Here is a 12406-nt window from a genome sequence, read left to right on the forward strand (position 1 = left end):
TAAGGAACATCCCTCCATGGCCTCTGCATCAGTTCCTGCTTCCTGACCTGCTTGAGTTCCAGTCCTGATTTCCTTGATGATATACAGCAATATGAAATTAAGCCGAATAAACCCTTTCCTCCCCAACATCCTTCTTGGTCATGATGTTGTGCAGGGATAGAAACCCTGACTGAGACAGTGTGAATGTCAAAGGATTTGGAAATCTAAAATACTATTTCTTTTTTTTTTTAAAAATTATTTTGTGTGTGTGTGTGTGTGTGTGAACATGGTAGAACTATTTCCAATTTTCTGAGAAGCCAACAGATTGTTTCCAGAATAGTTGTAGAAGTTTTCACTTTTACCAGCAATGGAGGAGTGTTCCCCTTGCTCCACATCCTCAACAACATGTGCTGTCACTTGAGGTTTTGATCTTAGTTACTCTGACTTGTGTAAGGTGGACTCTCAGAGTCATTTTAATTTACATTTCTCTGATGACTAAGGACATTGCATTGAACATTTCTTTAAGTGTTTCTTAGCTATTTGAGAGTCCTCTGTTGGGAATTCTCTATTTAGCTCTGTGCCCCATTTTTTCATTGGATTATTTGATTTGTTGGTGTTTAACTTCTTGAGTTATTTACATATTTTAGATATTAGCCCTCTGTCAGATGTAGGGTTGGTGAAGATCTTTTTCCATTCTGTAGGCTGGCATTTTGTCCTGTTGACAATGATTTTTGCCTTACAGAAGTTTTATTAGTTTTATGAGGCCCCATTTATCAATTGTTGATTTTAGAGCCTGAGCCATTGGTATTCTATTCAGGAAGTTGTCTCCTATATCAATGATTTCAAGGGTATTTCCCACTTTCTCCTCTATTAGATTTAGTGTATTTGGTTTTATGTGGAGGTCTTTAATCCACTTGGACTTGAGCTTTGTGCGGGGTGTTAAATATGGATATATTTGCATTCTTCTACATGTAGACCGCCAATTAGTACAGCACCATTTGTTGAAGATGCTTTCTTTTTTCCATTGTATGGTTTTGGCTTCTTTGTCAAAAACCAAGTACTCATAGGTGTGTGGGTTTATTTCTGAGTCTTTGATTCTATTCCATTGATCAATCTGTCTGTTTCTATACTGATAGCCAGGCAGGACTCCCAGAGGAGGGATAAGGATACCAACCCATCCACAAAACCTTTGACCCAAAATTTGTCCTGTCTACCAGACGGGCAGGGACAAAGATGGTCTGAGGAAGTAGCCAACCAATGACTGACCCAAACTGAGACCCATCCCATGGGCAAGAATCAATCCCTGATGCTATTCATGATTCTCTGTTATGTTTGCAGATAGGAACCTAGCAGTAACTGTCCTTTGAGGCTCCACTCAGCAGCTAACCAAAACAGATACAGAGACCCACACCCAAATATTAGACAGAGCTCAGGGAGTCTTGTGGAAGAGTTGGGGGACAGATTGAGACAGGGGGACCAGAAGATGACAGGGACTCCTGAATCACCAACTGAAGAGTGAGCATGAGGCTGGACCTAGGCCCCCTGTACATATGTAGCAGTGGTACAGCTTGGTCTTCATGCAGGTCCCCCAACAACTGGAGTGGAGGCTTACCCTGACTCCATTGTCTGACTGTAGGCCCTGTTCCCTTAACCAGCTACATGGTCTGGTCTCAGTGGGAGAGTATATGCCAGGTTGGTACTGGCAGAGGTAGGGAAGGGGGAGTTGGAGGGGGAAATGAGGGGGGGATGGGGATTTTCTCTTCTCACAGGAGAAGGGAAGAGGGAAGGACTGCATGAGGGGGAGGAGAGGGGGGCGGAAATCAGGATGTAAAGTGAATAAATTTAAATAAATTAGTGGGAAAATACCCTAAGAAAAGCAACTTAAGAAGGGGTTTGTTTGGCTCATGATTCAAGAGTACATTCCATTTGGTGGGGACATCAGGCAGCAAGAACTTGAAGCAGCAGGTCGCATGGCATCCACAGTCAGAAGGCAGAGAATAATGATGACTTTGAACAGCTCACATTCTCCTTTTTATGTAGCCCAGGATCCCAGCTCAGGGTATAAGGCCACACATAATTGGCAGGCCTTCCTCCCTGGATTAACCTTATCAACACAGGCAAGCCCAGAGGCTCATTTCCCAGGTGTTCTAAGTCCCATGAGGTTGACAACTGAGATTAATAATCATTGTAGCTTTCCCATTGCAGATGGAGGAGGTACTTTTATATATCTGTTCAAATTCCTCATTGTTGTGAATGTACTTTCTTTGAACATAATTACTTATAATTGATTTAAAAATCTTGCCTTCTTTTTGTAATATTAGGTCCCTACATTAGTTGCTCTTGAGTTTTTCTTTCCTTTCTTTTTAAAAATTGAACACATTTGTGTATCACTTCTTATGCTGAGTAATTTGAAATTTTATCATGAGTACCTAATATTACATTGTGGGGATTCTGGGGTAGGATATATCCTTTAGGAGGAATGCCTACTCTGTTTTGTTTTAATTTTGTAGGCTACTGACTTGGTAGGGCTCTCGCTATAGGCTATGACTCTTAGTCATCAGGCCAAACTCTATTCAGGTTTTCCCATCTTTATCTGTAGCTTCTCGGAGTATGTTGAGCATGTGTGTAGTTCAAGTGTCAGTCAAAGATCTGAACTTTCTTTCTAACTCAGTATTTCTAATTTCCTTTCTCTTTCCAGTGGCTACTGACTTTTTCCTCCAATTTGTCAGGCTAATGAGACAACAGACTTTCTCTTGAGTTTTATCCTCTCACATGGTGTGTCAATCATACCCAACCTTCAAGTCAAAAACCGAAAAACAAGAAACACATCATTCCTATCTTCCAAATTTCACTTCCCCTTTAAAAGCTCCCTGGCTTCCTCTGCCCATATATATTCTCCCATGATTTTAAGTAGTCTTTTTCAGAATATTGTATTGTGAAGCATGTTCTAGTAGAAAGTTACTAAATTCTCTGGAAGCAAAATTGAGTAAACTTTAAATCTCAGTAAATCTCACAAATGGCACACTACTGTATACAATTCGGCAAAGTTGATAGATGGTATGGAAGGAAACTAAAAGTAGCCACTGAGAGCCTTAGTTTTCTCTCTTCCTCTATACTAAGTTTATGATGTCTTTGTTTCCAGCATGCCCATCTGGTTACTATGGACCAGACTGTAAGCTCAGGTGCCACTGTACCAATGAAGAGACGTGTGATCGGTTCCAAGGATGCCTCTGCTCTCAGGGATGGCAAGGGCTGCAGTGTGAGAAAGAAGGTAAAGCAAGGTAACACTGTGGTCAGGGCCAGCACGTCTGAAGAGAGCCCTACTGGTGTAATTCTTACCCTGGCATGCTAACATCCTCTAGCTATTCCTTACACACACACACACACACACACACACACACACACACACACACACACACATGCACGCACCAAAATTAAACAACAAATAGCCTTCTATTTCTTCCTAAGGATCTGCAGTAGTTGCTTTTCTATTGCTGTGATAAGACATTATAACCAAGACAACTATAGAAGAAGAAGTTGTTTAATTTAACTTATGGTTCCCCCGAGGGTTAGAATCTCTGATGGCAAAGGAAAGGCTTGGCCATCCTAAGGGATAGCTGTAGTACCAGCTGAGAACTAATGTCTTCATCCACAAGCAGGAGGCAGAGACAGCAAGGTGAGGTGAATAGAAAGAGGAGACAACACTGGAGATGCCCCAGAGGCTTTTAAAACCTCAAAGCCATTACCAGTGATACATTTCCTCCAACATCTCCTAGTCACCCACAACACAGCGGACACCCTTCTCAGAGAGCCCAACCTCTAACATAACTCTGATGCAGATGCCCTCCTCTTTTTTGAGTTGTTCCTGTCTTTTTAACTGAAAATGCTTAAGAGATACTACAGGAAATGAGGGCTAGAATGCTAACTTCTAATCCTGACAGTCCCAATCCTTCTCAAACTGTTCCACCACTCGGAACTAAAGAGTCAAACATATGAGGCTATGGGGGTCATTCCCATCTACACCTGCACAGGTGCCTCATAGTACCCTCATTTCTGAATAAACCAAATGCTTGCTGAGATCTTCATAGACATACATTCTGGGAAAACTCCCACACATATAAAACTAATAGAAAAAGAGCATGTAGTACATTTTACAAGCATGTAATTTAGAAAGAAATACATTTCCAGTTCAGTCTTTGCTCAGAACAAGGCAGCTGCATTGGCTTTCTGTCCTTGTGGGCAAAATAGCTGAGAAAATCAACAAGATCCCCTGCAGAAGAGATCACACCATGTGACAGGACACCAGAGAGACTGAAGGACAAGACTTATTCGTTTTATGTTAATCTACTTTTCAGTGAACTAACTGTGCTCCTGTAAGGATTCCATCCATCTTTTCTGAGAGCATGACCAAGTCACCTGACTGCCTGACATAGAGGTCTCATCTCTGAAAGCCTCCACCACCTTAAAACGCTGCCACGTTGAAGGCCACCACCAGGACAGACTCCTTTGCGGATACATTTAAACCAAAATCCAATGATCTTTGTATTTAGTTAAGATAATCAGAATTTTCTTTTTTGGTTGAAGCCCTTGTACTTTAATTAAAAATCAATTAATTCTCAATGGTATAGGTACTAGGCACATGTATTCTTGACACCATCCATTGCTTTTGTTAATACTGGGAAATTTTTTTTCTTCATTCAATATGGCAGCACCATTTTTGATTTGACTGTAGGCTAGAGATTGCTTTGGGAGAGTTTATCTCATGTCTGTGACGTAATTGTGTATGACTTAAATCACTCCATTCTTATTATTTACACATTGCTTACAGATTTCTCAACTAGTAAAAGACCTCTTATACTTCCATAGTGAAGATCATTTTGTTGATGAGAAACACTGTATGGCTGTTTTCCTGAGTTAATGAACTTGATTATTGATTGATTGATTTTATAAATCACTTTAGAAAGCAGGATGGAGATTAAAAATCTAGGGTAGTGTATGGCTATGATGATCATTTTGTATGAAAGAGAGAGACTCTCCCTCTCCTTCTAAGTCCACTAAGGAAGCTCAGCACCATGGCAGAAGACCATGCACTTTGAGTTCAGGAAGATATGAGCTTGAGTCTATGTCTTGAAGCTCGGTTCTTTCTTCTGTGAAGTGGAGATATTAATAGTATCCTCAAATTTATTATACAGTGATAAATTAAAATAGTTATAATGCTCTCATATAGAGTAGGCTTTAGTTTCTTTTTCTGTTGCCGTGATAAGATATTCTGACAAAGGCAATTTAAGAGAGAAAGTTTTTTTTTTTTTTTCAACTCAAAGTTCAAGGTACTTCCCCATCATGGCAGGGAAGTAAAGGTATCAGGAGCTGAAGAAGATGATCACATTGCAACCAGAATCAAGACCCAGAGAGCAATGAATGATAGCACCCAGCTTGTTGTCCCCTGTTCAGCCTCCCTAACAGGGAATGTACCAAGTATGTCTTCTCACATCAGATAACCTAATCAAGACAATCTCTTGCAGACCCGCTCCGCTTATAGATCCATCTTCCTGGTGATTGTGAATTTTGTAAAGTTGATTTAACTACAGTGAGTGACTACTAGACTAGCTATTAATGTTATGCATAAGATTAGACTGCATTGTTTTAATTTTTTTTTAAATCTAGGTAGGCCAAGGATGACTCCACAGATAGAAGATTTGCCAGATCACATTGAAGTAAACAGTGGAAAATTTAATCCCATCTGCAAAGCCTCTGGCTGGCCACTACCTACTAGTGAAGAAATGACCCTAGTGAAGCCGGATGGGACAGTGCTCCAAGTGAGAACCATTCTTCAGTACATCTGCTTAGCACCATAAGATGGTTTCAGTACAGCAGTCTGTCTCTGAAAGCTGGATTTTACTCCAGGGCTTAACCCCTTCCTGGCTGGTGTGTTATCATTTCTGATAAGTGCCATGTTGCTCCTATCAAATGCAGATACTGACTTACTGCCATCTCACCAATCTTCCTCTGCATGGGCAGTGCTGCAGTGCCAGGTTGAGAATTTGTCAAAGGTCTTTTCTATATCTAGAGAGATAACTGTATAATTACTCTCCTTTAGTGCCCATGATCTATAATTTTCTTGTTTTGTTGTATCTTTACATATCAGAGTAGTTCTAGCTTGGTAAACAGAGTCTGGTAATGGTCTTCTCTTGTTTATTTTATGGGACTCTTTGAAAAGCTCCAGTCTTAGTTATTCTTTGAAGGCTTGGCAGAATTCACCAGTGAATCCAACTGGGTCTGGTCTTTTTTAGATGGAAGACTTTTATCATCATCATTATCATCATCATCATCATCATTATCAATCATCATCATCATCATCATCATCATCATCATCACTGCTATACTAGACCTTCTTGTTGTATATCTGTTTAAACTATCTCATCTTGGTTTAATTTTCATAAATTATATACATCTAAATAGCCATATATTTCTTTTAAAATTTCTAAGTTAGTGGATATCTTTATGTTCTATCACTGATAAGAAACAACATGATCACAGCAAGTGTTATGAAGAAAAAGTATGTAATTGGAGTTGGCTTACAGTTTTAGAAGTTTAGTCCATTCTCATTATGACAGGAAGTTTGGTGGGATGCAGGAAGACATGGTGCTGAGAGTTGTACATTCCATTGAAATCCACAGACAGTAGGAAGAGAGAGACTTTGGTCTTGGCTTAAGCCTTTGAAAACTGCAAAGCCTATCGCCAATGATACACTTCCTCCAACAAGACCACACACCTTAATTCCTCTCAAATAGTACCACTCCCTAATTGCTAAGAATTCAAATAGATGAGCCTACAGGGGCCATTCTTATTAAACTCCACAGTGAAATATATATTTTAAAGTAAGACCTAAAGATTTTCTATGTTTCTTATGGTAACTTTTGTAATGGTTTCTCTTTCATCTCTAATTTCATTTACTTGCGTTCTCTCTTTTGGTTAATTTGATGCTTTATTTTGTTTATATTTTAAAGATCCAATTATTGTGTTTTTATTCTCTGAATTTGTTGTTGTTGTCCTTTGTTTCTATTCATTGATTTATCCTCTGATCTTAATAGCTTCTTAGTGTCTACTGATGTAGGGTCCAGTTTGTTTTTCTAGAACTTTAAGGTGTATCATTAAGGTAGAGTCTGTCTTTTGTTGTGAGGTGGATTTCTTATAGGCAAGAAAGAAGTGGTTCCTACTTTCTTTTTTATAGTATCTACTATTCCATGCCTTTTGAGTGGGAAATTGAGACCATTGATATTTAGAGTTAATATTGAAAGGTGTGTATTGATTCATGTCATTTCACTGACTTTGTAATGTTTGGTGTTTTTTTCCTTCTCTTTTGATTAACTATTATTATAGTATGGATTAAAGTCTTCCCCATGTGTTTTCTTTTGTGATTGGGTTACCTCACTCAGGATGATATTTTCTAGTTCCATCCATTTCCCTAAGAATTCATAAATTCATTGTTTTTAATAGCTGAGTAGTACTCCATTGTGTAAATGTACCACATTTTTTGTATCCATTCCTCCATTGAAGGACATCTGGCTTCTTTCCAGCTTCTGGCTATTATAAATAAGGCTGCTATGAACATAGTGGAGCATGTGTCCTTATTACATGTTGGAGCATCTTCTGAGTATTTGCCCAGGAGTGGTATAGCTAGGTCCTCAGGTAATACTATGTCTACTTTTCTGAGGAACCACCAAACTGATTTCCAGAGGGGTTATACCAGCTTGTAATCCCACCAACAATGAAGGAGTGTTCCTTTTCTCCACATCTTCTCCAGCACCTGCTGTCACCACACTCACTGATAAATGGATACTAGCCCAAAAGCTCCAAATAACCAGGATACAATTCACAGAACACATGAAGCTCAATAAGAAGGAAGACCAAAATGTGGGTACTTTGATCCTTCTTAAAAGGAGAACAAAATACTCACAGGAGCAAATATGGAGATAAAGTGTAGAGCAGAGACTAAAGGAAAGGCCATCCAGAGACTGTCCCACCTGGGGATTCATCCCATATACAGTTACCAAACCCAGACACTATTGTGGATGCCAAGAAGTGCATGCTGAAAGGAGTCTGATATGGCTGTCTCCTGAGAGGTCCTGCCAGATCCTTACAAATACAGAGGTGGACGTTAGCAGCCACCCATTGGACTGAGCTTGGGGTCCCTAATAGAGGAGTTAGAGAAGTGACTGAAGAAGTTGAAGGGGTTTGCAACCCCATAGGAAGAAGAACAATATCAACCAACCAGACCCCCTAGAACACCCAGGGAGTAAGCCATCAACAAAGGAGTACACATGGCTCCAGCTGCATATGTAGCAGAGGATGGCCTTGTCATGCACCAATGGAAGGAGAGGTTCTTGGTCCTATGAAGGTTCAATAGATGCCCCAGTGTAGGGAAATCAAGGGAGGGGAGGTGGGAGTGGGTGGGTGGGTGGAGAAACACCCTCATAGAGGCAGGGGGAGGGAGAATGTGATAGGGTTTTTCTGGGAGAGAGGGAAACAGGGAAAGGGGATAACATTTGAAATGTAAATAAAGAAAATATCCAATAAAAAAAGGTCTTCCCCATGGCTATGTGTGTAAGTTTTTTTTTCTCAATTCTATTCCTTGAATATTCAGGATTCATTTAAGTATTTTCTGTAAAGCTGGCTTAGTGGCTATAAATTTCTTTAGCCTATTTCTCATTGTCAAATGTTTTAAATTTTCTTTGAGAACAGATAGCTTTGCTGAGTGTAGTTTTCTGGGTTAGTGATGGTTGTCTTTTGGGACTTGAAATACTTCAAGCCCTTGGTGTTTTTAAAATTTCAGTTGAATATCTGCTATTATCTCAATAGACCCATTTTTATATGGGATATAATGTTTCTCTCGCTTTCAACAATCCTTCTTTGTCTTGTGTATTTAGTGTTCCCAATTAGACAGGTTCTTTTATGGTCTGTCTCTGTGGCTTATTTCCACTTAAGTGACTCCTGTAGCTGGATTGGTATGTCCTTTTCTAGGTCTAGGAATTTTTTCTGTTATAGTGTTTTACCTATATATGTTTTATATATTTTATGCCTTTAGAATGAAATTCTTGTTCTATGCCTATAACCCGTAGATTTGACGTTTTCAGAGTGTTACATATATTGAAATTCCCAGTTTAGCTTCTTGCCAATTTATTTTTGTCCTTCTTTGGTTATTCCAGTTCCTCCTCCCTATAGTCAGGTTTAGATATTCTGTACCTGGATGCTCTTTTCTTGAGCACTGGTCTCAGGATATAGGTGTGTGGGATCCATCTAATGCTTAGTCTCACTGCTTGGCACTGAGCTCCAGGTAAGGTCCCATGCTCAGCTTCTTTCTTTGCTCCTCCGTTGATAGAATCTTGCTCCTTGCTATGGGCCACAAGTCTCATGATGGAGGCCAATAAAGGTCCAACAGTTTAGCTTACAGAATACATACTTGTGTAGTGGGGCAAGGCTAGGAGGCGCTGCCTGACACTGCGTTTCACTGTGATCTGCCTGATACTAGATAAGGTCTAAGACTTGGAGTTAATCTTCATACCCATCAATGAAAGGGAGGCATCCCTTTCTACACTATGCTGCTTGGAGTTGGGGGAACTCTAAGTAAGTTTACTTTTTTCCTTCTACAGTATACCTTTTCTTATTTTCATGTTAAAAGTCAGCACTGGTTTCTCTCACCTGATTCCCTCAGCTCTCTTGAAGGCATTTTGGTGAGTGAATAGCAATTTGGGTTTATTGCTCTGTGAGGAGACCATTGCTGGAACTTCTAATTCAGCTGTTATCTTGGTCTTCTGCCCATAACTTTTTAGCATTGCCTGCTTCATGTTTTCACAAAAAGGAACTGGATGGGTGAGGTTATGTGTCTGAAGAAGTGGACAAAAGGAATAGAGATCCATGTGTCTTTAGATCCGTGTGTCTTTTCCCTTTGCCCAGCCCCTCAAATATAAAGGAAGCTACTTTGTCCTTCCATCTTACCATATCAAAAAAGGAAAAAAATGCTACCCAGGGCAGTTTTAAAAGAATTAAACTCCTTGCTGGCAAGTGTTTATTCAACACTTTCAAACACAAATACAACAGCAGGATCTGGGAGGGCACCAGTCCAATACAAACTTTCGGGGCTTCTACAATAGCTTTGGAAATAAGCCAATGATTATATTAGCATTGTACTTAGCTCCTCAGTCTCTCCTAGAAAACTTCCTACTAAACAATGAGCTGGAGTATGTGTTATGAGCCTTTGTGTGTAAGTAACCCCAAGAAATTCTAATACTTTTTTTTGTGTGTGTTTGACTGATTGTTCTAGCCAAATGACTTCAACCATACAGATCGTTTCTCAGTGGCCATATTCACTGTCAACCGAGTCTTACCTCCTGACTCAGGAGTTTGGGTCTGCAGTGTGAACACTGTGGCTGGGATGGTGGAAAAGCCTTTCAACATTTCCGTCAAAGGTAGGCTTCTTGTACTATAGCAAGGGCATTTTCTTGAAGCAGTGATGGGGCCTGCTGTGTCATGGCATAAATTTTAGATTTTAAGCCTTCATGTAATCAGCATGGGCTTACTGAAGAACTGTGGACAAGGGCTCTTTTAAGGAATCATTTTAAAGCAGGGATAACGGTGGGGAAACAGGATTGAACTGGAACTCTCAGAGAGTTAGCTATGAGTTTAAACAATAGCAAACCCATAATGTTCAAGAATGACTCTGACTGCTAAAATTGCATTTAGTTCTTCCAGAGCCCCTGAATGCCCCAAATGTGATTGACACTGGACACAACTTTGCTATCATCAATATCAGCTCTGAGCCTTACTTTGGGGATGGACCCATCAAATCCAAGAAGCTTTTATATAAACCTGTCAATCAGGCCTGGGACTATATTCAAGGTAAGGTTTGGATGCAAAAGGCACCAACTGGAGGTCTAGTACCAGTAAAAAAAAAAAAGGCCCCTATATATCAAAATCCCTTACCCATATCAGCCCATGCTAATAGAAGAACATAAGAATATTTTGACACATGCAAAAGCCATGAAAGTTCTAGGAATGACTTGCTTAATACCACTGAGCATTCTGGCACACAGACATAGCCGTACATTGGGCTACCATCTATATAGCATTTCTTCTCAGGTCTCTGAGCTGCCAGTCATGACTTTAGAACGCGACCATGTCTGGGCCATGGTGCAAAGTATGATTATACCATAGGAACAGAAAGGTCTAGGGCCATGATGGAAAGGCAGAGGTACTTAATCTGCCTGAATTTTGAGAGCAATTATTTCTGCTCTGTTAGGTGCACCCCACCCTGCCTCTCATCTCTTACCTTATCTCATTCTGAAGACACTTAATACAGAAGGTTTTATTAAAAAAAAAATTGACTGTGGAAAAATTTGGTCTTTGGAGACAGGATTGCACTTAGGATAGGGAAAAGAGGGGGGTTTCGATGAGAGCTGCCAGCCCCTCCTGACTGGGGAAAAATGCTGTAAACTGAGTCAAAAGATTGTGAATGTCATGAAGAAGGTAAATGTGTCTTAAGACATGTATTAGCTTTATTTGCTGTGTGATAATGTAAAACTATAATTTTGGTTTTGTTTTGGTGTTTTTGAGACAGGGTTTCTCTATGTAGCCCTGGATGTCCTGGAACTCACTCTGTAGACCAGGCTGGCCTCAAACTCAGAAATCCACTTGCCTCTGCCTCCCAAGTGCTGGGATTAAAGGCATGTGCCACCACTGTTTTTTTTTTTTATTAGATATTTTCTTTACTTACATTTCAAATGTTCTCCCCTTTCCTAATTTCCCCTCTGAAATACCCCCTATTCCCCACCTTCTCCCTGTGTTCACCAACCCACCCACTCCTGCTTCCTGGCCCTGGCATTCCCCTACATTGGGTCATCGAGCCTTCACAGGACCAAGGGCTACTCCTCCCATTGATGACCAACTAGGCCACCCTCTGCTACATATGCAGCTGGAGCCACGAATCCCATCATGTGTACTCTTTGGTTGATGGCCAGTGCCTGACAAATATAGAAGTGGATGCTCACAGCCATCCATTGGACTGAGCACAGGGTCCCCAATGAAGGAGCTAGAGAAAGGACCTAAGGGGCTGAAAGGGTTTGCAGCCCCATAGGAGGAACAACAATATGAACTGGCCAGTACCCCCAGAGCTCCCAGGGACTAAACTACAAACCAAAGAGTAAAATGTATAATGTTTAAAAAGTAAGTTAAAAACAAAGAGAGAGCATTGTTGTCTGTGCATGCTCTTTTAACTGGGCCATCTTGCAGACAGTCCCAACATTGTTAGTGGGCAATGTAGGTTCTGCCACTCCCAATTTCACCAAATTATGCCTAATTTCCCTAAATTATTTTCCCTAAACTTCCTTTGTTCTACTGTATGTAGACATTTGTGAATATTATGAAAAATAAG

The 12406-nt window shown here is 40.3% G+C and overlaps 1 protein-coding gene across 2 annotated transcripts in view; it reads left to right on the top strand.

The window, feature by feature from the left end:
- The window catches only part of Tek (TEK receptor tyrosine kinase), a 110786-nt gene that overhangs the window by 57372 nt on the left and 41008 nt on the right, over positions 1-12406 (top strand). For both annotated transcript variants that reach the window (XM_031377864.1, XM_031377865.1), the window contains exons 7-10: positions 3122-3250; positions 5644-5795; positions 10301-10445; positions 10720-10875. In XM_031377864.1, coding sequence (XP_031233724.1) covers positions 3122-3250; positions 5644-5795; positions 10301-10445; positions 10720-10875 — 582 coding nt within the window. The remainder of the gene's footprint in view (positions 1-3121; positions 3251-5643; positions 5796-10300; positions 10446-10719; positions 10876-12406) is intronic.

The sequence above is a fragment of the Mastomys coucha genome, unplaced genomic scaffold, assembly GCF_008632895.1.
Source record: "Mastomys coucha isolate ucsf_1 unplaced genomic scaffold, UCSF_Mcou_1 pScaffold18, whole genome shotgun sequence".
Classification (NCBI taxonomy): Eukaryota; Metazoa; Chordata; class Mammalia; order Rodentia; family Muridae; genus Mastomys; species Mastomys coucha.